The sequence below is a fragment of the Festucalex cinctus genome, chromosome 18 (assembly GCF_051991245.1).
Source record: "Festucalex cinctus isolate MCC-2025b chromosome 18, RoL_Fcin_1.0, whole genome shotgun sequence".
Taxonomy (NCBI): domain Eukaryota; kingdom Metazoa; phylum Chordata; class Actinopteri; order Syngnathiformes; family Syngnathidae; genus Festucalex; species Festucalex cinctus.
This window is the reverse complement of record NC_135428.1, coordinates 7,757,938-7,785,692: the sequence shown is the minus strand read 5'-3', so window position 1 is coordinate 7,785,692 and position 27,755 is coordinate 7,757,938. Positions and strand designations below refer to the sequence as shown.

Here is a 27,755-nt window from a genome sequence, read left to right as displayed (position 1 = left end):
CATATCAAATTTATTATAGGCAAAATATTAATGTTTGACTGCCAAAAACGGCTAAATAAGTAAAGTATCTCTTTAATCCAACCGCTAACTAATGCTGGCTAACTTACTAGCTTGTAGCATGGAGCCATAGTAGCCACTTGTTGATATACTGTAATTGTGTGGCAAGTTGTTTTTTTTTTCTCAAAAAGATGAGAGAAAATTTTATGTGAATAATTTTAGATCTGAAATGTTCAACAATGTCTTCTGACAAAAAAAATATACAGGTGTTCAATGATTGTCCTGACTAAAACTAGACTAAAACGTTGACATCTTTTGTTGACTAAAATCAGACGAATAAAATTCTTTTCTTGGACTAAAATGTTCGATTTATAGTCGACTAAAAATGGACTAAATAAAAATGCGATGAGTTTGACTATGTTAAAAACTAACAAGCGAAATTGTACTAAAACTGAGACTAAATTTAAATTGAAAAATGGCTGACTTTTACTTGCTTTGTCACGTTTTTGGCAGCTTTAAAGACTTGTTTCTAACACAGCACACTCATATTCTTCACACGAGACACAAGCCAGCACATTTGTGGGGGTTAAAAGCAGTCGAGTAGCCCCTACTTGCAGCGCCAAAGGTTTCCACCGCATGTTCTTGAGCAGAGCCGGAGTGGAGGTGAGCGTGCTCTGTGGGCGTTTCTTCAACGTCAGGGTCACACCCGCCGGGTCGCCGCGGAGGAGGTTCACCAGGTTTTTCAGTTGCCAGCCCACCTAGCAGACAATTATAGCACAATGCAAACTGGCTTTCAATCCATGTTGATAATCACAGGAATTTTAAAATGTTCATGGTGGGGAAAAAAAATCTTGGGTCACCACTCGGTGTAAAATATGACCTCATAGGAGACAGCAGGTTTATGCAGATGAATACGCAAAACTCTGCAGAGGAATGATGCGTGAAGTAGCAACCAAATCTATTTCATGACATCATTGTTAATAACCATGTGAATTAAAATAAAATGACTGGAACTGTGCAACCCCCACAATCATTTCAGCACCTCCGTCTGTCCCCCATCCTCCATTAAGCAGGAAGTGGCCCGCTAACTAACAAACAAACAAACCCAAATGCAAAAGCGTTATAATACTGTTTTCACATTTAATTAATACCGTACAAAGTTCATCCTTGGTGGATTCAAATTTACATGATTATTATGTCATAGCTAAAATAAAAGCACAGTGCTGTATATGTAGAGACATGATTCTTTTTTTTTTGTGCCCACTTATTACTAAGCAGAATTTGGGGTGGACAATCACAAAAAGTCAGACAGGCTCAAAGTATGGTACTCCAAGGAATTCGTCCAAAATCAGCACTGTAAGGATTTGAAAATTGTACTATCATGCCTTTTTTCCTTTATTGTAATTAAAAAAGTAATATTTCTACTTTATTACAATGTTAACCCCATCTCTTGTCCAAAGTCAGCTGGAATACCTCCAGCTCATCCACAACCCTAATAAGGGCAAACACTATAGAAAATTGATGAATGTATATTACAATTTTATTTTATTATAAAATTGTTTTTGATAATATTTTTCAAAATGTAGTATCAATATTTTGATTTGCTGGTTGAGTGGGGGGAAAAAATGACTACTTCAGGATTCAGGAATGGGCAACCGGTAGCCCACTTGAATAATATATATATATATATATATATATATATATATATATATATATATATATATATATATATATATATATATATATATATATATATATATATATATATATATATATATATATATGTATATATATATATATATATATATATATATATATATATATGTATATATATATATATATATATATAGAAAACGAAAATTATCTGAAAACAGGGAGAAAGTTGGGAAATTATTTCACAAAAAAGTGAGAAAAAAAATATGAAAACATACTGAGAAAGAAAATTAAATATGAATATGCAAAACCTCAGGTGCATAATCTACAGGGATCAAATGTAGTTTTAAGTTGTAATATCACCAATCACCACTAGATGGCAGGCATGTCAACTTTTTCTTTTTTTTCTTTTTTTTTTTTTTCCCTTGTGGATTTGGAATGACATGCGGGAAACACATACATAGTACCTCCATCATATTAAAAATTTGAGCGGGTTGATTTTTCTTGCACTAAATGTTTTTATGCTCAGCAGTTTTGTGCTGTCCTTGAATGCTCATTTTGATGCAAGAGATCCCTTTAGACTGGGGAAATAAATTACAGCGTGTGGTTTATTTTGGGTTTTGCTTTGTGTTTACCTTGTGTTGTTAGGTTTGGATAGTGGATCTTTTGTACATGCATTATTATTATTATTATTATTATTATTATTATCATCATCATCAAATATGAATTATTAAGAGCAGGTATTTTTGTCACACATCTGGTTAGGAAATGTGTGGTCATATGTGACCCCCTCCAGCATTTAAGTTGTACTACAACATATTTCTTATACGGTAATTATGAAAATATTGCACACAAATCATGACGGGTATGCAGTGAAGCAAAGCAAGCGTCCTCAGTTATTCATGATGATGCGGATCCCCATGTTAAATACAACACCGGAGGCCGTGGAGCGGCTTACACGCCGCCTCCCGTGTCATCATTCTGAAGCTTCTGTCAAGTCGTGCTAAGCCTCGAGGTTACGAACAGCTACACTCCTTGTAAATAAAATTTAACCCAGTTTGGTGATGTTCTGCATGAAAAAAACAAAATACGTTTCCTGTTGTTCCAAATATGCCAGCAAATATTTGCCTGTATAAGACACAGTGCACTTTTATTACAATGTGTACATATTGGGTCTATTGTGTGTTTTGAGCAAGCCTGGTGCACTTTTTAAGCACTAACCAAGCAATCACTTTGTCACATTCCAAGTCGTTTTTCATCTGGACAGTCACTGCAGAGAAGTCCTCACACAGTAAGAGTGCAAAAGGGACAGATAAAGAACATTTGGCAGTGGTGGTCCCAAACATCAATTGTTCAAAGTAAAAAAAAAAAAAAAAAAAAAAAAATGCACGTTTTCTGTCCAGTTTCATACAGATGGCATGATACTTGTGAATATGTCACATAATTCCCAATGTGTTTGAGGACATCGACTGATGCTTTGAGGTGTTTAATCCTGACACATTGTCCACGTTTTTGCTAAAGACTGAAGCACATTTGACAGTTCTACATCACGTCATCACAATTTTCAAAGTTTATCATGTGGCAGCGTTTTCCTTTTGTTTGTGTGGTGGCTGAATGAAGATTTAACAACCTTTTAGCCAATCGTATCTGGTTTACACAAAAATACATATTTAAATACTGTCGTTGTGTCTCGCTGCTGTTTGTCTGTACAGTTGTACACTACTACAAACTATGTGAGTCAAAGGAAGATCACAGATGTGCTCTTATTGTCAGGTTATGAGGTGTGGTCGTGGACCCAAAGGCAGAGAAGCAGGGTGAGGAGGCAGATGTGACGTAAAATGGAATTTTAATTAAGCCAAAACAAAAGCAAACTCCAAAACGTAAGAAAAGAAAGACATAGGGGAAACAAGGCAAAAAAAAAAAAAATGGCAGGGATGAAAACAACAATGAATCGACACAGACCGACGGGAGACAAGAGACTAAATACACACACACACTAATTGACAACTAGACACAGCTGGGCAAGGCACAAGTGGCAGAGGATGCTGATTGGTTGACACATGAGCAAGTGCAGGCCAACACAGGTGGACATGACAATGCTTGACAAGACTAGGGAGGCACACAAGGACGACAAAACAAAAAAAACGATCACGGCTGAAACTTCAAGAAACATGAGGATAAACTCAAACAAAACCCACTCAAAACAAGAACCCTGACAAGAACAAAAACAAATCAAAACCCAACCCAAAACATGACACTTATGTATAACACAGTCAAATTATCCACTTTAGTGACATTTCACCGAAAGTGAAATATTTGGAACAGCGCTTACTGTTATCGTCATTCAGACACACAATATCTATTTTAGAATACTTAAAATCGTGGTGCACAAAGCTTCGGCTTCATCATTTTTTTTTCTTTCTGGGGAATGTTGTTGAGAACCTTCCAAACAGTTGCACAAATACAAACAAACAGACTTTGGCAAGGCCAACAACAAATACAAAAAAAACATGGCTTGGATTCAGGCTCCATGGCATTTACTAATTAATTACACCTGCACTTTCCTACCACTTTAACTGCCATGAATAGGCCGGTTGCTATGAGGTTGTTGTTTTTTTTGTGTCATTTTTTTCTGAGAGAAGTGCGCGCCTCTCATTCTTTTCCGTCACATGAAAAGAGTCTTGACAACAAAGGATCTGGCTTTCGAAAAAATAAAATAAAATAAATAAACATGCTGCATTGAGTGGGTGAGGCAACTTGCCTCTGGCGCATAATTGCACTACATTTTGTTGCACACATACACGCACGTAGCAATTATTTTCCAATAGTATATAAAGAGTGCACCATGCGATTTTTGGGTCGTCGTATTTGCTGCACACTTCCAGTGCCAGCTATAGTGTAATGTAACGGGCAGACAGCAAAGAGATTAAAATGGCTGATGTGAGCACAGGTAGACAATTTACAGCCCGTGCGCCATTTATGAGAATCTTTGAACTGCCCACCATGCATTTCCATAAAAATAAATAAATAAACAAATAATAAACAAATAAATAAATAAATAAATAAATAAATAAACAGAGGAATTGCTATAAAAAGCCTCAAAACATCAAACCCACAAATGTTCATCATCGGAAAGAGTAAACATTAAAAAAAAATTAAAAACATTTTAATAATAATAATAATCATCATCATCATCATAATAATGATGATGATTACATTAAATTATGTTCTATCGTCTGTGTTTCACTTTTTTTTTAAATATTAAAATTAATGATTACATCATTAAAATAGTACTTAATGCGTACTTCCTTTTCAAATTCATGGGCAGGAAGTGAAGAATTGGCAATTTTAAACTTACTTGAAATATGTGATTTCATTGAAATATAGACTAATCTTCTGTTATGAGTTATAAATAAATAATAAAACCAAGCCTTACCACTGTCTGATGATTGACCTGAATGACTTCATCTCCAGCATGAATTTTCTTACAGCGGTCAGCCGGAGACTAAAAAAAAAAAGAAAAAAAAAAAAGAAAAAAAGAAGAGTGATAATTAAGAGTGACAAATCTCACAATAACACAAAAGCGATTGCACTTACTCCCTCTGTTGTCCCGGTGATGACATGCAAACCGTCATATGTTGACTTGATATACATGCCCTGTGGAAAAACAGAAAAAATAGAGCAAACTATGACGCAAGGTGGATTATAGCAGCTCCCATGTAGACGATTTTCACAAAAGGGTTGGAAACATTTTAGCATGTCAAATTGACCTTCGACAAGACAGTCATTATGAGGGATAGACCGATTATCGGCCAGGCTGATATTTGGCATATTGACAAATATTTTTTACGAATCTGAGGGCCGATAAAGCTGGTATCTCACTGAGTGGTGAATGCTTGCGAACGTAGCGAAATTTAGGGTTTTCATCAGGATTTGTCAGGTGTTCACAGTTTTCACTTTTCGCAAAAACATTTCAAACATATTCAGACAATTTTTACTGCCTGCGAAGATATTTTGAATCCTTTAAATGAACCCTTAGAAAAAAAACAAAAAAAACAAATTAGCTGCATTTGCATGCATTTGTCACTCAGTGAGATAAAAAAAAAAAACTTTTCATTTATGGATTTATTTGCATTTATTTATTTATTTATTTATTTATTATTTAAAAAAAAATGATGCTGACACTGGTAACCCACCACCCTTTTTATTTTATTTTAAAAATAATAATAATAATCATAATAATAATAATAGCAATAACAATAATAATAAAATTAAGAAATTATATTAAAATTTTGGAAGACTTTATCTCTAGTAGAAAACTGGAAGCTCCCTGCAATTTTTATTAGAATTTTTAAACAAAGCTGATAATTCTTTGTATGTTTAAAGGGATAATTAACTAATTGAGCCATTTTCAGCAGTAAAAAGTTAATATTTTGTCTATAATTATTGTGGTAACATTATTTTTCATGTACAATTAGTACCTTTAAAAAGTCATTGTTCTACTTGCTGTCGACTGATGATGACATCACCTGTGCTGAGGAAGTAGCTAACGACCAATCACGGCTCAGTTTACTGACCAAACCCAGAAAACAGGTGAGCCATGATTGGTCGTTACCAACTTCCTCAGCACAGGTGATGTCATCATCAGTCGACAGCAAGTAGAACAATTACTTTTTAAAGATATTCATTGTACATGAAAAACAATGAAGTTATCAAATTAATTCTGGTAAAAATATGAACTTTTCACTGCTGAAAATTGTGCAATGAGTCAAGTATCTTTAGCACCTTTATTAACTCATTGACTGCCATTGACGGAAAAAGACGTCAAATAATGCATTTTTGCTGGGCTGGCAGTGAATGTGTTAAACACAATGTGCCAATATATTTTGTGATTATATTGCAGCCTCCTTTTTTCATTTTTTTTTTTAAGGCAAATGTTGCTTAAAAATCCATCAATATTGGTTACATCTCATCTTAAGTCATTGACTGCCATTGACGGAAAAAGACGTCAAATAATGCATTTTTGCTGGACTGGCAGTGAATGTGTTAAGATTAAAAGAAAAAGTAAATGTTTAAAATTTTGACAATAATATTTTCTCTCTTACTGAAAATAAATATTCGGCTTGAAATATCGGTTATCGGTCCCCTTGACTACTAATAATCGGTATCGGCCTTGAAAAAAAAAAAAAAAAAAAAAACATCGGTCTGTCACTAGTCATTATATAAATGTATCAGGCAGATCTCAAATTGATTCCGTGTTCTGTTGGGACACATGGCAGATTGAATCAAACATGGCGGATTATTCATCTTGCTGTAGAAAGGCATCAAACTGAAAGCTTTCACTAAAAGGGGTCACAAGTGCATGACAAACACCCAAACACGCGTGCTCGCCGTCTCTCACACAACCACGCAGACGCGCGTGAGCGCACGTGACCAACTCGCGCATGTAAACAGCAGCAGCATGCTGGTCTTGAAGAGGACTGGAAGAGGTTTATTTTTAGGCCCAGTGTTCCGTGAACGGATGAGAGAACTTGCATTGGCCCTTGCTCGTGTTTGTATGGGGGTTGGGGGGGCTTCGCTTGTGGCCCCAAGCTGGGAACGCTCGCACTGCAGTGTGGGTCCGTGTCCCAATAACTGTTGATGTGTGTTTTCTTTGCTCCATAACCCAATTTCCGTGTCACAAAGGCGATCCACTTACAAATATGTGTTGAAGCATAACATTCCTCCCAAATGTTAACTTGAGTGACCCATTCTTTGAATCGCATTAGCTGACTCACTTGCCCACGAGCGCGGCAAAACCTAGTTTTTGGACGACGGCGAGGTCAGCAGTGTTCACGGGCTCAACTGGTAAAATGTGAAGTCATGCCAAATCTGATACTCTGAAGTGTTTCTGGGAATATCATCTGCCAAATACTTCAAAAGTCATTGTACGGCGCTTCACAGTGCGGATGGACAATGACCCAAAGCATACTGCAAAATCAACTCGGGCTTGGTTTTAAAGGCATGCTTGACTCATTGAGCCATTTTCAGCAGTGAAAAGTGAATTATTTTGTCCAGAATGAATTAGGGATGTAACGATATCTAAACATCACGATACGATGTTGTCACGATATGAACATCATGATATGATAATTATCACGATATTGTGGGGGAGTTGTCAATATTTAAAAAAGATCACAATATTGTAAGGAAAAAAAGCTCATACTAAAAATAGCACAATATTGTGCTTTTTGTACATAACAGGAATGCATATAAACCATCTACAATCTCTAATAACAATATTGAGGCACTTACTTGCTAATGCAAGCACACATTGATCGCTTCACAAGCAAATTAAGTTCCCCTTCATCTGACAATTAGCATAGATTTTAAACATAGAAGGCCAAAAGATCCCTAATAAAAATTAAATTGTACTAATGAACTAGCCACTAGAGGGTGCTAGAACTGCACAAATGCAAATCAACCTGACTTTTTGAACAGATGTGTTCCTTTTAAACGACGATATTGTGGCATTTTAATATCACAATATCAAGATATTGCCCTAATCGTTACATCCCTAAAATGAATGTGAAAACTTCATTATTTTTCATGAACAATTAATACCTTTAAAAAGTAATTATTCCACTTGCCGCCGACTGACGATGACATCACCTGTACTGAGCAAGTAGGTAACAACCAATGATGGATCACCTGGTTTCTGGTTTTGATCAGCAAACAGCCATGATTGGTCGTTAGCTACTTCCTCAGCACAGGTGATGTCATCTTCAGTTGAGAGCAAGTAGAAAAATGACTTTTTAAAAGTACTAATTGTACATGAAAAATAATGAAGTACAGACAAAATATTCACTTTTTACTGCTGAAAATGGCTCAATGAGTCAAGTATCCCTTTAAACATACAAAGAATTATCAGCTTTATTTAAAAATTCTAATAAAATTTACAGGGAGCTTCCAGTTTTCTACTCGAGATAAAGTTTTATTATTAAGTATTAATTATCAACAAACCCATCAAATCGATTTTCGTGTTGAAACCTGATATTGTTTCATAAAGCCATGAAGCGATTTTTAAATGTCATTTTCCCCATAAATTCGAAAGAAAATACAATGTTAAAGGCCGATTTTTTTTTTTTTTTATAAATTGTTTTCTTGAAATTTACTGTTCACATGAATTTTAAAGTATTTTCTTACATTAAGACCCGACTTATTGCACTTTACGACCATTCAGAATCTTTTCAATTTATATTTACAATTATTGAATTTAAATTGTGAAAATATTTTTTTTATCTCTGTTTGTGTAACAAACACTTAAGTGATTATAGCACGTGTTACTTTCATGAATAAACTTAAAATAAATCATTTACGAATCGGCAAATATTAACATCAAATTGAACTGAGCTTGAATCAATTGAGGAAATTAGAATCGACACCCAGCCCTATTGAGGACTGTGCAATATATAACAATACAGTCTAAATTTATCACATTTTTTTTCCCCCCGGACAGTGTAAAGAGTAAAAGCATGTAAAGATGCAAGGAAGAAATCAAGCAAAGTCAGAACTGTGTAAGTGGCCAAACGATTGAAAGTGCATTTGTACAAGCTGTATGTTTATCAATTGCCATGCTGTGGCATTGAGTGTAATTAGTATGCTTTGCCATCACCCAGCATTATTAATAGATTTGCACTTTACTGTTTTTGGCCGCTTATTTTCATCAAACTTGTTTATGTCATCACACCTGGGGGAAAGAATGTAACATCGTGATGTCGTACGAAAATGAAACCATTGCCGTCCGTGCGTGCAAAGAAGACACAAACGCAATCTCCAACTAAATAGTGATGACTTACCAATCCCTCCGTGGATTTGATGTTGGCCAGCTGCACCACCTCCAGATGTGCAGCCTGCGACACCATCGGATCCGAGGACAGCGAGATGATGTGGTCGCACACGTCAGATAGAGTTTTACACTGTGGAGGACAAAAGTGGGGTTCAAAAAGTGATGGCGGAGTGCGTGTGGGATGCTTTTTATTTACATGGGAATACGTGAAATTAACTCTGCCACTCACCACGTGAAGGATTTTGTTCTCCGTTTCATATACAGAGCAATCCTGGGGGAACATTAAGAGAGCCGTGTTACCGCAACAGAATGTGTCCAAATGGGTTATTATTGGCATTTTGGCTGTAGGAGGATATAAGCAGAAAAGCAAGCAGCTTGGCACCTCTAACCTCCAACACTCCCACACAGACACGCACCAACACAAAACAAATGAATCACCACCAGTGCGGAGGCATTTCTCGAACCAGTCTCTCACTTATTTCTCCAACTGCAGTTAATCGGCAAACGATTACAAATGTGATTAGCTAATGATCTCTCAGTGCAGCGCAGCACGAGCTAATGGATTTGTCATTATTTATCCATCCACCAATTTTATGTGGCGCTTGTCCTCATTAAACATAAACACACAACCATTCACGCTGACAAGTTAGATTGAATCTTAAAGAACATGCATAATACTGCTTGAAAAATGCATAAATGTAAGCATTCTTATTCGGGTACTTCAAAAATGTAATATGCGACCTTTAACTCATTTGATCCCAATGACGTGTAAATACGTTTTTTTAAAATGTTCTAAGTGTCCCAAAGACGTATTTATACGTGTGTTTTTTTTGGTCTCGCAGCCATTTTCACAGAAGCAATCCCGTTCGCTCCCGGCTGTTTTACTGGATTTTGACTGATTTTGCAAGGCCCACAGAATATTGTGTTCAATTGCTATAAAACCAAAAGAAAGATTAAAGTATCTTCTTTCATCAGAAAAAAAAGTATGTTTCTATCTGTTTCCGTTTTGCAGCAATTAGCATTAGAAGAGAGCTAAGTTTCATCGGTTTTCACAAATCAATTTAAAATTCAAAGTAATTGAGCTTTTTTTCGAGATGACCCCGTTTGATCTCCTTTGCTCTGCTGCCACCTGCTGCCCGTTTGTGTAATAACTCCCATTTCTGCAACCGTTCTTTGCAGCTGAGAGGCTGCATCAAAGCCTTCTGTATGCTCTAGCATAAAAAAACAAAAAAAAAACGTACGAATACGTCTTTGGGACACTTACAACATAAAAAAAACGTATTTACACGTTATTGGGAGCAAATGAGTTAATGTAATGTCATTTTGAACGGAATTTCCAATATTCTATCTCTGTCAAGTTGGATTTTGAAAACAAAACCAACCATTTGGAAACCAAAGCTTTGCCACTGCATAGACAATTTAGCAAAGAATGAAACTGACTGTAAACATATTTAGGGTCATTACTTTTATATTGTGGCATGTAGAAGAGCGTGTGAGTTGTTATAAACATATGAAAGGTTAAATATGTATTCATTCATTGATGATTAGAATATGTAGTTGATCTACCTGCTGTACAATCGTAGTGAGCTCCAGACAGAGCTGGATCACGTTGTTCCTGGTGACGCCGTAGTCAGCCACAGAAGCAAATGGTGACCTGGAGAAGAAGGAGCACCTGGAATTAACCATGAGATGGTTTTTCCTTTGTGATGTCGTTTGTGTTTTTAAAGCGATCATACGTGCAAGACGTTGCGATCTCACCTGTCAAGCCATGCCAGGAGGCTTTTGGCAGCGGCGATGAGGTCCACCACGGAGGTGAGGAAGTCATTGGGTAGCTTACGAGTAGCTCGGCCGTCATAGTGGCCGCTGCGCCGCCTCCCCGCGATAAAGTTCTGCAGGTTCTTGGCTGATGCGTTGAGCTTGTGAGAGAGGGTCTTGAGATTTTCTGTCTCCAGTCCATAATTCTAGAAGAGAAGCAGATTGAGTCGATGTGAGACTTGAGCGTTTTGATCACATCTCCAAGTCTGATGTAGTTTTTGTGCAGCGTGAGGTCAACACAGCTGAAGATGCTGCGCGTGATGGCAATCCCTGGGTAGGCCTTCCGCCAAAGCGGACCCGCAGGCCTCGGGGAGTCTGTTGCGTCCTCCTGGGCGAGGAGAGCGCGGCAGGAGGGACACTAATCATATCTAATACAGCAGTGCCTGGGAGACTTAAAAGTAAATCCCAGTTATGTAAGAAGCTTTTCAGCTGAAGCAAGGCCCCTGTGCAGGGATGTAGGATGAGGGGATTTTACATTCAGATTGCATCTGCGACCTCGGTCCACTAAAATCTGCATTCTGTCTCTCCATGTGTCTTTTGGGGGGGCATCTTCATTTTTCTTCCATTGCAATAAACTTTTCATTAGCCTATTCACAACCTTCTCTTTTCATGTCTGCATCATTGGTGTATGGTTCAGCGCTCGATTATGGAAAAAATAATAACCACCATTATTTTGTCAATAATTGAAATCACGATTATTCAAATGATTATTTATTTTTTGGTACAAAACAAGAAAATGTTTAAGCATTTAAAAATATTTAGACCAATGTAAAACAAATATAAACACCATAATTATGCAAGATCCTTTTGGACCAAACAGAATTTATAATATTTATTTATTTATTTATTTATTTATTTATTTATTTTTAGTTATTTAATTATTTTGGCAAAAACTTGAAGTTGGAGTGAAGCTTGTGCACACTGTGCAGTAGGATGATCATTTATTAGGGCCCGAGCAGCGACCGCTGCGAGGTCCCTATTGTTCCTGAAGGAATTCTTATTAGGGCCCGAGCAGCGGCGGCGGCGGTGCCGCTGCGAGGCCCTATTGTTTTTGTAGGAATTCTTATTATTATTATTATTAGGGCCCGAGCAGCGACCGCTGCGAGGTCCCTATTGTTCCTGAAGGAATTCTTATTATTAGGGCCCGAGCAGCGACCGCTGCGAGGTCCCTATTGTTCCTGAAGGAATTCTTATTATTATTAGGGCCCGAGCAGCGGCGGCGGCGGTGCCGCTGCGAGGCCCTATTGTTTTTGTAGGAATTCTTCTTATTATTATTATTAGGGCCCGAGCAGCGACCGCTGCGAGGTCCCTATTGTTCCTGAAGGAATTCTTATTATTAGGGCCCGAGCAGCGGCGGCGGCGGTGCCGCTGCGAGGCCCTATTGTTTTTGTAGGAATTCTTATTAGGGCCCGAGCAGCGGCGGCGGCGGTGCCGCTGCGAGGCCCTATTGTTTTTGTAGGAATTCTTCTTCTTATTATTATTATTATTATTATTATTATTATTATTATTCTCCGCAAACGATCACATTTTTGAGACACTAAACGTGACCGAAAACTCACCAAACTTTACACGCACATCAGGCCTGGCGAAAAATTTGATATTTTAAAGTCGCCATACATGATAACAGAAAAATGGCTCCTTAGCGCCCCCTACATAGGTTAAACGGATCCCTGTCCCGCTACGATTGTCCGACGGCTATGAAAATTGTGTGGCACCTGTAGCACATCCCAATGAACAAAAACCTCTTTGAAGTGTGTACCCTAAAATAGACAGAAAGTGAGGTATGAGTATTTAAATGTCCAATTTTTGCCAATTTTTGCACATTTACAGGGGTCATACTTTTGTCCGCTTCTCCTACACGGTTAACCCGATTGACTTCAAACTTGGGATGTACCATCTCAACACCTGGGACAACATCATTGTGAAAAATGAAAAGTTTTTGATATACTATATGACGGTGGCGGCGCATCAAATTTAGAGTTTAAAAATTCTTACTTCACGAGGCATTGCCGGTTGTACGTTTAATCTAGAGCTACGAAAATTGGTACACATATGTAACAGACTATGACCTACAAAAAACTCTTTTTGAACCATATGCTAAACCGAACAGGAAGTCCACCATTTTGATTTATTTTGGAACGTGTTGCCATTTTTTTGTCCATTTCATTGGGGCCTTATTTTAACGAACTCCTCCTACAGTGTTTATCCGATCATCTTCAAACTTGGTGTGATTCATCTTAAGATGTTGAAGATGAAAAGTTATTGAAAGCTTTGTATTTCGTCGCACGCTGTTGTCATGGCATGCACTGTTTGCAAAGGAAAAAAAATATCCTTAAAGAAGCATTGCCAGTTGTACGAAGCAGCTAGAGCTACGAAAATTTGTAGACATATGTAACAGCCCAAGATGTACAAAAAAGTCTCTTGGTGCCCTGTGCTAAACCCAACAGGAAGTCCCCCAGGGGCCGGGCATCACATTTTGAGCTAAAAAAACTCCTCTTTAACAAAGCATACCCGGCTGTACGTTTCACCTAGAGTTACCAAAATTTGTAGAGGTATATAACAGCCCTCGAGGTACAAAAAACTCTTTTTGAACCATATGCTAAACCTAACAGGACGTCCGCCATTTTGATTTACTTTGGAATGTGTTGCCATTTTTTTTGGCCATTTCATAGGGGTCATATTTTAACAAACTCCTCCTACAGAGTTTATCCGATCATCTTCAAACTTGGTGTGATTCATCTTAAGATGTTGAAAATGAAAAGTTATTGAAAGTTTTTTATTTCGTCACACGCTGTTATCGTGGCATGCACTTTTTGCAAAGGAAAAAAATCCTTCTTAATGAAGCATTCCCAGTTGTACGAAGCAGCTAGAGCGACGAAAAATTGTCGACATATGTAACAGCCCAGGATGTACAAAAATGTCTCTTGGTGCCATGTGCTAAACGCAACAGGAAGTCCCCCAAGGGCCGGGCATCGCATTTTGAGCTAAAAAACTCCTCTTTAACGAAGCATTCTCGGTTGTACGTTTCACCTAGCGCTATGATAATTTGCAGGCATACATAAGAGCCCACGATGTACAAAAAAGTCTCTTGGAACCATGTGCTAAACCAAACAGGAAGTCATTTTGATTTATGATGGGATTTGTTGCCATTTTTTGTGGCCTTTTTCAGGGGTCATATTTTAACGAACCCCTCCTACAAAATTTATCCGACTGTCTTCAAACTTGGTATGTTTCATCTTAAGATGTTTAAGATGCAAAGTAATCGAAAGTTTTTTATTTTGTCACACGCTGTTGACATAGCAATGCATCGAATTGCACACGATATTTTGCGTTTTGATTAAACAGACAAAGCATTCCCGGTTGTACGTTTCACCTAAAGCTATGATAATTTGCAGGCAAACATAAGAGCTCAGGATGTACAAAAAAGTCCCTTGGAGCCATATGCTAAACCAATCAGGAAGTCCACCATTTTGATTTACGTTGGGATTTGTAGCCATTTTTTGTGGCCTTTTTTAGGGGTCATATTTTAACGAACTCCTTCTACAAAATTTATCCGACTCTCTTTAAACTTGGTGTGCTTCATCTTAAGATGTTTAAGATGCAAAGTTATGGAAAGTTATTTATTTTGTCGCACGCCGTTGTCATGGCGATGCATTGTTTGCCAAGTAAAATGCTGCTTTTTTTTTTTGGGTCTAAACATGTGCAAAAACTCATGAAACTTTACACACACATCAGGCTTGTCATCAGCATGAATATTTTAGAGATTTCTTATTCAATTTGCAATAAATGGTTCAATAGCGCCCTCTAGACATTTTTATGAAGCTTTTGCAAATGTTTTGTGTTTTATGATTCAGCTAGATTTGTAAAAATTGGGATACCTATCAGCCTAAGACTTACAAAAAGGTTTCTCAAGCCATATGCTGAATCAAAAAGGAAGTTTGCCATTTTGATTTACTTTGGTATTTGTAGCCATTTTTTGGGGCCTTTTATAGGGGTCATATTTTCAACAGAACTTATCAGATCGTCTTCATTATTTGGCGTGTTTCATCTTAAGATATTTAAGATGAAAAGTTATTGAATTTTTTTATTTTGTCACACGCCTTTGCTGTAGCCATGCATTGTTTGTGAAGAAAAATGCTTTTTTGAGAGTCTAAATATGGGTGAAAACTCACAAAACTTTGCACACACACCAGACCTGTCTGGAACATGAATATTTTATTTAGAGATTTGTTGTGCAATTTGTAATAAATGGCTCAATAGCGCCCTCTAGACATTTTTATGAAGTCTTTCCGATTATATGATTCAGCTAGATGTGTGAATATTGGCAGGCATGCCGAATATATTCAAAAAGTATTCTATATAGCCATGTGCCAATCCATTTTGATTTTATTTTGTTAATTGTGCATCGTTTTTGGCCTTTCCATGAAACTTTAAAAACACAAAGCATGGCAAAAACGTTTACAATTTAGATGGTTTCCTATTTGACAGTACCCCAACATGCCAGTACCCCGACGTGCAAATACCCCAACGTGGCCCGGGTTGCGAGGGCCCTTTATAGCTGCTCGCAGCTCTAGTTATTATTATTATTCTTATTATTATTCTTCTCCGCAAACGATCACATTTTTGAGACACTAAACGTGACCGAAAACTCACCAAACTTTACACGCACATCAGGCCTGGCGAAAAATTTGATATTTTAAAGTCGCCATACATGATAACAGAAAAATGGCTCCTTAGCGCCCCCTACATAGGTTAAACGGATCCCTGTCCCGCTACGATTGTCCGACGGCTATGAAAATTGTGTGGCACCTGTAGCACATCCCAATGAACAAAAACCTCTTTGAAGTGTGTACCCTAAAATAGACAGAAAGTGAGGTATGAGTATTTAAATGTCCAATTTTTGCCAATTTTTGCACATTTACAGGGGTCATACTTTTGCCCGCTTCTCCTACACGGTTAACCCGATTGACTTCAAACTTAGGATGGACCATCTCAACACCTGGGACAACATCATTGTGAAAAATGAAAAGTTTTTGATATAATATATGACGGCGGCGGCGCATCAAATTTAGAGTTTAAAAATTCTTACTTCACGAGGCATTGCCGGTTGTACGTTTAATCTAGAGCTACGAAAATTGGTACACATATGTAACAGACTATGACCTACAAAAAACTCTTTTTGAACCATATGCTAAACCTAACAGGAAGTCCACCATTTTGATTTATTTTGGAACGTGTTGCCATTTTTTTGGCCATTTCATTGGGGCCTTATTTTAACGAACTCCTCCTACAGTGTTTATCCGATCATCTTCAAACTTGGTGTGATTCATCTTAAGATGTTGAAGATGAAAAGTTATTGAAAGCTTTGTATTTCGTCGGACGCTGTTGTCATGGCATACACTGTTTGCAAAGGAAAAAAAATATCCTTAAAGAAGCATTGCCAGTTGTACGAAGCAGCTAGAGCTACGAAAATTTGTAGACATATGTAACAGCCCAAGATGTACAAAAAAGTCTCTTGGTGCCCTGTGCTAAACCCAACAGGAAGTCCCCCAGGGGCCGGGCATCACATTTTGAGCTAAAAAAACTCCTCTTTAACAAAGCATACCCGGCTGTACGTTTCACCTAGAGTTACCAAAATTTGTAGAGGTATATAACAGCCCTCGAGGTACAAAAAACTCTTTTTGAACCATATGCTAAACCTAACAGGACGTCCGCCATTTTGATTTACTTTGGAATGTGTTGCCATTTTTTTTGCCCATTTCATAGGGGTCATATTTTAACAAACTCCTCCTACAGAGTTTATCCGATCATCTTCAAACTTGGTGTGATTCATCTTAAGATGTTGAAAATGAAAAGTTATTGAAAGTTTTTTATTTCGTCACACGCTGTTGTCGTGGCATGCACTTTTTGCAAAGGAAAAAAATCCTTCTTAATGAAGCATTCCCAGTTGTACGAAGCAGCTAGAGCGACGAAAAATTGTAGACATATGTAACAGCCCAGGATGTACAAAAAAAGTCTCTTGGTGCCATGTGCTAAACCCAACAGGAAGTCCCGTAGGGGCCGGTCATCACATTTTGAGCTAAAAAACTCCTCTTTAACGAAGCATTCTCGGTTGTACGTTTCACCTAGCGCTATGATAATTTAGAGGCATACATAAGAGCCCACGATGTACAAAAAAGTCTCTTGGAACCATGTGCTAAACCAAACAGGAAGTCCGCCATTTTGATTTATGATGGGATTTGTTGCCATTTTTTGTGGCCTTTTTCAGGGGTCATATTTTAACGAACCCCTCCTACAAAATTTATCCGACTGTCTTCAAACTTGGTATGTTTCATCTTAAGATGTTTAAGATGCAAAGTAATCGAAAGTTTTTTATTTTGTCACACGCTGTTGACATAGCAATGCATCGAATTGCACACCATATTTTGCGTTTTGATTAAACAGACAAAGCATTCCCGGTTGTACGTTTCACCTAAAGCTATGATAATTTGCAGGCAAACATAAGAGCTCAGGATGTACAAAAAAAGTCTCTTGGAGCCATATGCTAAACCAATCAGGAAGTCCACCATTTTGATTTACGTTGGGATTTGTAGCCATTTTTTGTGGCCTTTTTTAGGGGTCATATTTTAACGAACTCCTCCTACAAAATTTATCCGACTGTCTTTAAACTTGGTGTGCTTCATCTTAAGATGTTTAAGATGCAAAGTTATCGAAAGTTATTTATTTTGTCGCACGCCGTTGTCATGGCGATGCATTGTTTGCCAAGTAAAATGCTGCTTTTTTGTTTTGGTCTAAACATGTGCAAAAACTCATGAAACTTTACACACACATCAGGCTTGTCATCAGCATGAATATTTTAGAGATTTCTTATTCAATTTGCAATAAATGGTTCAATAGCGCCCTCTAGACATTTTTATGAAGCTTTTGCAAATGTTTTGTGTTTTATGATTCAGCTAGATTTGTAAAAATTGGGATACCTATCAGCCTAAGACTTACAAAAAGGTTTCTAAAGCCATATGCTGAATCAAAAAGGAAGTCTGCCATTTTGATTTACTTTGGTATTTGTAGCCATTTTTGGGGGCCTTTTATAGGGGTCATATTTTCAACAGAACTTATCAGATCGTCTTCATTCTTTGGCGTGTTTCATCTTAAGATATTTAAGATGAAAAGTTATTGAATTTTTTTTATTTTGTCACACTCCTTTGCTGTAGCCATGCATTGTTTGTGAAGAAAAATGCTTTTTTGAGAGTCTAAATATGGGTGAAAACTCAACAAAACTTTGCACACACACCAGACCTGTCTGGAACATGAATATTTTATTTAGAGATTTGTTGTGCAATTTGTAATAAATGGCTCAATAGCGCCCTCTAGACATTTTTATGAAGTATTTCCGATTATATGATTCAGCTAGATGTGTGAATATTGGCAGGCATGCCGAATATATTCAAAAAGTATTCTATATAGCCATGTGCCAATCCATTTTGATTTTATTTTGTTAATTGTGCATCGTTTTTGGCCTTTCCATGAAACTTTAAAAACACAAAGCATGGCAAAAACGTTTACAATTTAGATGGTTTCCTATTTGACAGTACCCCAACATGCCAGTACCCCGACGTGCAAATACCCCAACGTGGCCCGGGTTGCGAGGGCCCTTTATAGCTGCTCGCAGCTCTAGTTAGGGCCCGAGCAGCGGCGGCGGCGGTGCCGCTGCGAGGCCCTATTGTTTTTGTAGGAATTCTTATTATTATTATTATTATTATTATTATTCTTATTATTATTATTCTCCGCAAACAATCGCATTTTTGAGACGCTAAACGTGAACGAAAACTCACCAAACTTTACACGCACATCAGGCCTGGCGAAAAATTTGATATTTTAAAGTCGCCATACATGATAACAGAAAAATGGCTCCATAGCGCCACCTACATAGGTTAAACGGATCCCTGTCCCGCTACGATTGTCCTATGGCGACGAAAATTGTGTGGCACCCGTAGCACATCCAGATGAACAAAAACCTCTTTGATGTGTGTACCCTAAAATAGACAGAAAGTGAGGTATGATCATCTGAATGTCCAATTTTGGCCCAGTTTTGCACATTTACAGGGGTCATACTTTTGCCCGCTTCTCCTACACGGTTAACCCGATTGACTTCAAACTTGGGATGGACCATCTCAACACCTGGGACAACATCATTGTAAAAAATCTAAAGTTTTTGATATACTATATGACGGCGGCGACGCATCAAATTTAGAGTTTAAAAATTCTTACTTCACGAAGCATTGCCGGTTGTACGTTTAATCTAGAGCTACGAAAATTTGTACACATATGTAAAAGGCTATGACCTACAAAAAACTCTTTTTGAACCATATGCTAAACCTCACAGGAAGTCCGCCATTTTGATTTATTTTGGAACGTGTTGCCATTTTTTTGGCCATTTCATTGGGGTCTTATTTTAACGAACTCCTCCTACAGTGTTTATCCGATCATCTTCAAACTTGGTGTGATTCATCTTAAGATGTTGAAGATGAAAAGATATTGAAACCTTTGTATTTCGTCGCACGCTGTTGTCATGGCATGCACTGTTTGCAAAGGAAAAAAAATATCCTTAAAGAAGCATTCCCATTTGTACGAAGCAGCGAGAGCTACGAAAATTTGTAGACATATGTAACAGCCCAAGATGTACAAAAAAGTCTCTTGGTGCCCTGTGCTAAACCCAACAGGAAGTCCCCCAGGGGCCGGGCATCACATTTTGAGCTAAAAAACTCCTCTTTAACAAAGCATACCCGGCTGTACGTTTCACCTAGAGTTACCAAAATTTGTAGAGGTATATAACAGCCCTCGAGGTACAAAAAACTCTTTTTGAACCATATGCTAAACCTAACAGGACGTCCGCCATTTTGATTTACTTTGGAATGTGTTGCCATTTTTTGGGCCATTTCGTAGGGGTCTTATTTTAACGAACTCCTCCTACAGAGTTTATCCGATCATCTTCAAACTTGGTGTGACTCATCTTAAGATGTTGAGGATGAAAAGTTATTGAAAGCTCTTTATTTCGTCGCACGCTGTTGTCGTGGCATGCACTTTTTGCAAAGGAAAAAAATCCTTCTTAATGAAGCATTCCCAGTTGTACGAAGTAGCTAGAGCTACAAAAATTTGTAGACATATGTAACAGCCCACAATGTACAAAAAAGTCTCTTGGTGCCATGTGCTAAACCCAACAGGAAGTCCCCCAGGGGCCGGGCATCACATTTTGAGCTAGAAAACTCCTCTTTAACGAAGCATTCCCGGTTGTACGTTTCACCTAGCGCGATGATAATTTGCAGGCATACATAAGAGCCTACGATGTACAAAAAAGTCTCTTGGAACCATGTGCTAAACCAAACAGGAAGTCCGCCATTTTGATTTACGATGGGATTTGTTGCCATTTTTTGTGGCCTTTTTCAGGGGTCATATTTTAACGAACTCCTCGTACAAAGTTCATCCGACCGTCTTCAAACTTGGTGTCTTTCATCGTAAGATGTTTAAGATGCAAAGTTATCGCAAGTTTTATTTTGTCGCACGCTGCTGCTATAGCGATGCATTGTTTGCCAAGTAAAGTGCTGCTTTGTTTTTTTATCTATACATGTGTGAAAACTCATGAAACTTTGCAAACACATCAGACTTTTCATGAACATGAATTTTTAGAGATTTATTGTGCAATTTGCAATAAATAGCGCCCTCTAGACATTTTTATGAAGTATTTCCGATTGTATGATTCTGCTAGATTTGTGAAAATTAGGACAGACCCCTATCAGCAGAATACCTACAAAAAAGTATTATGTAGCCATTTGCCAAACCAAAGAGGAAGTCCGCTATTTTGATTTTATTTTGGGAATTATACATCATTTTTGGCCTCTTTCATTAAACTTTGCACAAACAAGGCATGGAAAAAACTAACATTTTAAATGGTCCTTGTTCCATGTAACAGTACCCCAACGTGCCAGTACCCTGACGTGCAAGTAACCCAACGTTGTGCTCAATAGCGCCCTCTATGCATTTTTATGGAGCATTTCCAATTGTATGATTCAAGCGATACACAACTAAAGATGACTTGACCTAGATTTGTGAAAACTGGGAGGCATACCTATTAGCTTAAGACCTACAAAAAGTATTCTGTAGCCGTATGCTAAACCTAAAAGGAAGTCCGCCATTTTGAATTTATTTTGGGAATTGCACACCATCTTTGGCCTTTTGCACTCACAAAGCTTGTCAAAAACATTTTAGATGGTCCTTGTCCGATTTGACAGTACCCCAACGTGCCAGTACCCCGACGTGCAAGTACCCCAACGTGGCCCAGGTTGCGAGGGCCCTTTATAGCTGCTCGCAGCTCTAGTTATTCTTCTTCTTCTTTTTCTTTGTTATTATTCTTTTCCGCAAACAACCACATTTTTGAGGCACTAAACATGAACGAAAACTCACCAAACTTTACACGCAGATCGGGCCTGGCGAAAAATTTGATATTTTAAAGTCGCCATACATGATAACAGAAAAATGGCTCTGTAGCGCCACCTACATAGGTTTAACGGATCCCTGTCCCGCTACGATTGTCCTATGGCTACGAAAATTGTGTGGCACCTGTAGCACATCCAGATGAACAAAAACCTCTTTGATATGTGTACCCTAAAATAGACAGGAAGTGAGGTATGAGTATTTGAATGTCCAATTTTGGCCCATTTTTGCACATTTACAGGGGTCATACTTTTGCCCGCTTCTCCTACACGGTTAACCCGATTGACTTCAAACTTGGGCTGTACCATCTCAACACCTGGGACAACATCATGGTAAAAAATCTAAAGTTTTTGACATACTATATGACGGTGGCGGGGCATCAAATTTACAGTTTCAAAATTCTTACTTAACAAAGCATTGCCGGTGGTACGTTTAATTGAGAGCCACGAAAATTGGTACACATATGTAACAGACTATGATCTACAAAAAAGCCTGTTGGTGCCATATGCTAAACCTAACAGGAAGTCCGCCAGAGGCGAGGCATCAAATTTTGTGTTTCAAAATTCTTATTTAATGAAGCATTCCCGGCTGTACATTTCACCTAGAGTTACCAACATTTGAAGACATATGTAACAGCCCTCAAGGTACAAAAAACTCTTTTTGTACCATATGCTAAACCGAACAGGAAGTCCGCCATTTTGATTTACTTTGGAACGTGTTGCCATTTTTTGGGCCATTTCATAGGGGTCTTATTTTAACGAACTCCTCCTACAGAGTTTATCCGATCATCTCCAAACTTGGTGTGATTCATCTTAAAATGTTGAAGATGAAAAGTTATTGAAAGCTTTTTATTTCGTCGCACGCTGTTGCCGTGGCATGCACAGTTTGCAAAGGAAAAAAATTCCCTCTTAATGAAGCATTCCCAGTTGTACGAAGCAGCTAGAGCTACGAAAATTTGGAGACAAATTTAACAGCCCACGATGTACAAAAAAGTCTCTTGGTGCCATGTGCTAAACCCAACAGGAAGTCCCGTAGGGGCCGGTCATCACATTTTGAGGTAAAAAACTCCTCTTTAACGAAGCATTCCCGGTTGTACGTTTCACCTAGCGCTATGATAATTTGGAGGCATACATAAGAGCCCACGATGTACAAAAAAGTCTCATGGAACCATCTGCTAAACCAAACAGGAAGTCCGCCATTTTGATTTACGTCGGCATTTGTAGCCATTTTTTGTGGCCCTTCCTAGGGGTCATATTTTCACGAACTCCTCGTACAAAATTCATCCGACCGTCTTCAAACTTGGTGTGTTTCATCTTAAGATGTTTAAGATGCAAAGTTATCGAAAGTTTTTTATTTTGTCACATGCTGTTGCCATAGCGATGCATTGTTTGCCAAGTAAAGTGCTGCTTATTTTTTTGGTCTATACATGTGTGAAAACTCATGAAACTTTGCACACACATCAGACTTGTCATGAACATGAATTTTTAGAGGTTTCTTGTGTAATTTGCAATAAATCGCGCCCTCTATACATTTTTATGGAGCATTTCCGATTGGATGATTCAAGCGCGAAATAACTAAAGATGACTTGACTTGACCGAGATTTGTGAAAACTCAGAGGCATACCTATTAGTCTAAGACCTACAAAAAGTATTCTGTAGCCGTATGCTAAACCTAAAAGGAAGTCCGCCATTTTGAATTTATTTTGGGAATTGCACACCATATTTTGCGTTTTGATTAAACTTTGCACACACAAGGCTTGTCAAAAACATTTTAGATGGTCCTTGTCCTATTTGACAGTACCCCAACATGCCAGTACCCCGACGTGCAAATACCCCAACGTGGCCCGGGTTGCGAGGGCCCTTTATAGCTGCTCGCAGCTCTAGTTAGGGCCCGAGCAGCGGCGGCGGCGGTGCCGCTGCGAGGCCCTATTGTTTTTGTAGGAATTCGTATTATTATTATTATTATTATTATTATTATTATTATTATTATTCTCCGCAAACGATCACATTTTTGAGACACTAAACGTGACCGAAAACTCACCAAACTTTACACGCACATCAGGCCTGGCGAAAAATTTGATATTTTAAAGTCGCCATACATGATAACAGAAAAATGGCTCCTTAGCGCCCCCTACATAGGTTAAACGGATCCCTGTCCCGCTACGATTGTCCGACGGCTATGAAAATTGTGTGGCACCTGTAGCACATCCCAATGAACAAAAACCTCTTTGAAGTGTGTACCCTAAAATAGACAGAAAGTGAGGTATGAGTATTTAAATGTCCAATTTTTGCCAATTTTTGCACATTTACAGGGGTCATACTTTTGCCCGCTTCTCCTACACGGTTAACCCGATTGACTTCAAACTTGGGATGTACCATCTCAACACCTGGGACAACATCATTGTGAAAAATGAAAAGTTTTTGATATACTATATGACGGCGGCGTCGCATCAAATTTAGAGTTTAAAAATTCTTACTTCACGAGGCATTGCCGGTAGTACGTTTAATCTAGAGGTACGAAAATTGGTACACATATGTAACAGACTATGACCTACAAAAAACTCTTTTTGAACCATATGCTAAACCTAACAGGAAGTCCACCATTTTGATTTATTTTGGAACGTGTTGCCATTGTTTTGGCCATTTCATTGGGGCCTTATTTTAACGAACTCCTCCTACAGTGTTTATCCGATCATCTTCAAACTTGGTGTGATTCATCTTAAGATGTTGAAGATGAAAAGTTATTGAAAGCTTTGTATTTCGTCGCACGCTGTTGTCATGGCATGCACTGTTTGCAAAGGAAAAAAAATATCCTTAAAGAAGCATTGCCAGTTGTACGAAGCAGCTAGAGCTACGAAAATTTGTAGATATATGTAACAGCCCAAGATGTACAAAAAAGTCTCTTGGTGCCCTGTGCTAAACCCAACAGGAAGTCCCCCAGGGGCCGGGCATCACATTTTGAGCTAAAAAAACTCCTCTTTAACAAAGCATACCCGGCTGTACGTTTCACCTAGAGTTACCAAAATTTGTAGAGGTATACAACAGCCCTCGAGGTACAAAAAACTCTTTTTGAACCATATGCTAAACCTAACAGGACGTCCGCCATTTTGAATTACTTTGGAATGTGTTGCCATTTTTTTTGGCCATTTCATAGGGGTCATATTTTAACAAACTCCTCCTACAGAGTTTATCCGATCATCTTCAAACTTGGTGTGATTCATCTTAAGATGTTGAAAATGAAAAGTTATTGAAAGTTTTTTATTTCGTCACACGCTGTTATCGTGGCATGCACCTTTTGCAAAGGAAAAAAATCCTTCTTAATGAAGCATTCCCAGTTGTACGAAGCAGCTAGAGCGACGAAAAATTGTAGACATATGTAACAGCCCAGGATGTACAAAAATGTCTCTTGGTGCCATGTGCTAAACGCAACAGGAAGTCCCCCAGGGGCCGGGCATCACATTTTGAGCTAAAAAAACTCATCTTTAACGAAGCATTCCCGGTTGTACGTTTCACCTAGCGCTATGATAATTTGCAGGCATACATAAGAGCCCACGATGTACAAAAACGTCTCTTGGAACCATGTGCTAAACCAAACAGGAAGTCCGGCATTTTGATTTAGGCCTTTTTTAGGGGTCACATTTTAACGAACTCCTACGAAATTTATCCGACTGTCTTCCAACTTGGTGTGTTTCATCTTAAGATGTTTAAGATGCAAAGTTATCGAAAGTTTTTTTTATTTTGTCGCAAGCCGTTGCCATAGCGATGCATTAGTTGCCAAGTAAAATGCTGCTTTTTTTTTTTTTTTGTCTAAATGAGCGAAAACTCATGGAACTTTACACACACATCAGACTTGTCATAAACATGAATATTTTAGAGATTTCTTGTGCAATTTGCAATAAATGGCTCAATAGCGCCTTATAGATATTTTTATGAAGCTTTTGGAAATGTATGATTCAGCTAGATTTGTAAAAATTGGGATACCTATCAGCCTAAGACTGACAAAAAAGTTTCTAAAGCCATATGCTAAACCAAACAGGAAGTCTGCCATTTTGATTTACTTTGCTATTTGTAGCCATTTTTTGGGGCCTTTTATAGGCCTCATATTTTCTACAAAACTTATCAGATCGTCTTCATTCTTTGGCGTGTTTCATCTGAAGATATTTAAGATGAAGTTATTGAAATTGTTTGTCACGCCTTTGCTCTAGCGATGCATTGTTTGCAAAGAAAAATACTTTTTTTTTTGAAAGTCTAAACATGAGCGAAAACTCAAAACTTTGCACACAGATCAGACCTCTCAAGAACATGAATATTTTAGAGATTTGTTGTGCAATTTGTAATAAATGGCTCAATAGCGCCCTCTAGACATTTTTATGAAGTATTTCCGATTATATGATTCAGCTAGATGTGTGAATATTTGGAGGCACACCTATCAGTCTAATACCTACAAAAATTATTCTATAGCCATGTGCCAAACCATTGTGATTTTATTTTGTTAATTGTGCATCATTTTTGGCCTTTCCATGAAACTTTGCAAGCACAAAGCATGGCAAAAACATTTACAATTTAGACGGTTTCCTATGAAACAGTACCCCAACATGCCAGTACCCCGACGTGCAAGTACCCCAACGTGGCCCAGGTTGCGAGGGCCCTTTATAGCTGCTCGCAGCTCTAGTTCTTATTATTATTCTTCTCCGCAAACAATCGCATTTTTGAGACGCTAAACGTGAACGAAAACTCACCAAACTTTACACGCACATCAGGCCTGGCGAAAAATTTGATATTTTAAAGTCGCCATACATGATAACAGAAAAATGGCTCCATAGCGCCACCTACATAGGTTAAACGGATCCCTGTCCCGCTACGATTGTCCTATGGCGACGAAAATTGTGTGGCACCCGTAGCACATCCAGATGAACAAAAACCTCTTTGATGTGTGTACCCTAAAATAGACAGAAAGTGAGGTATGATCATCTGACTGTCCAATTTTGGCCCAGTTTTGCACATTTACAGGGGTCATACTTTTGCCCGCTTCTCCTACACGGTTAACCCGATTAACTTCAAACTTGGGATGGACCATCTCAACACCTGGGACAACATCATTGTAAAAAATCTAAAGTTTTTGATATACTATATGACGTCGGCGACGCATCAAATTTAGAGTTTAAAAATTCTTACTTCATGAAGCATTGCCGGTTGTACGTTTAATCTAGAGCTACGAAAATTTGTACACATATGTAACAGGCTATGACCTACAAAAAACTCTTTTTGAACCATATGCTAAACCTCACAGGAAGTCCGCCATTTTGATTTATTTTGGAACGTGTTGCCATTTTTTTGGCCATTTCATTGGGGTCTTATTTTAACGAACTCCTCCTACAGTGTTTATCCGATCATCTTCAAACTTGGTGTGATTCATCTTAAGATGTTGAAGATGAAAAGTTATTGAAAGCTTTGTATTTCGTCGCACGCTGTTGTCATGGCATGCACTGTTTGCAAAGGAAAAAAAATATCCTTAAAGAAGCATTGCCAGTTGTACGAAGCAGCTAGAGCTACGAAAATTTGTAGACATATGTAACAGCCCAAGATGTACAAAAAAGTCTCTTGGTGCCCTGTGCTAAACCCAACAGGAAGTCCCCCAGGGGCCGGGCATCACATTTTAAGCTAAAAAACTCCTCTTTAACAAAGCATACCCGGCTGTACGTTTCACCTAGAGTTACCAAAATTTGTAGAGGTATATAACAGCCCTCGAGGTACAAAAAACTCTTTTTGAACCATCTGCTAAACCTAACAGGATGTCCGCCATTTTTATTTACTTTGGAATGTGTTGCCATTTTTTGGGCCATTTCATAGGGGTCATATTTTAACGAACTCCTCCTACAGAGTTTATCCGATCATCTTCAAACTTGGTGTGACTCATCTTAAGATGTTGAGGATGAAAAGTTATTGAAAGCTCTTTATTTCGTCGCACGCTGTTG

General features: G+C 38.2%; 1 protein-coding gene across 4 annotated transcripts in view; it reads right to left on the bottom strand.

The window, feature by feature from the left end:
• Positions 1–27,755, bottom strand: part of LOC144006322 (connector enhancer of kinase suppressor of ras 2-like) — a 139,491-nt gene that overhangs the window by 15,198 nt on the left and 96,538 nt on the right. For 2 of the 4 annotated variants that reach the window (XM_077505104.1, XM_077505105.1), the window contains exons 3-9: positions 11,237–11,439; positions 11,045–11,150; positions 9,708–9,749; positions 9,489–9,608; positions 5,248–5,307; positions 5,087–5,155; positions 609–755 (exon numbers count right to left, since the gene is read on the bottom strand). In XM_077505104.1, coding sequence (XP_077361230.1) covers positions 609–755; positions 5,087–5,155; positions 5,248–5,307; positions 9,489–9,608; positions 9,708–9,749; positions 11,045–11,150; positions 11,237–11,439 — 747 coding nt within the window. The remainder of the gene's footprint in view (positions 1–608; positions 756–5,086; positions 5,156–5,247; positions 5,308–9,488; positions 9,609–9,707; positions 9,750–11,044; positions 11,151–11,236; positions 11,440–27,755) is intronic. The other 2 variants (XM_077505106.1, XM_077505107.1) reach the window with 1 other exon arrangement.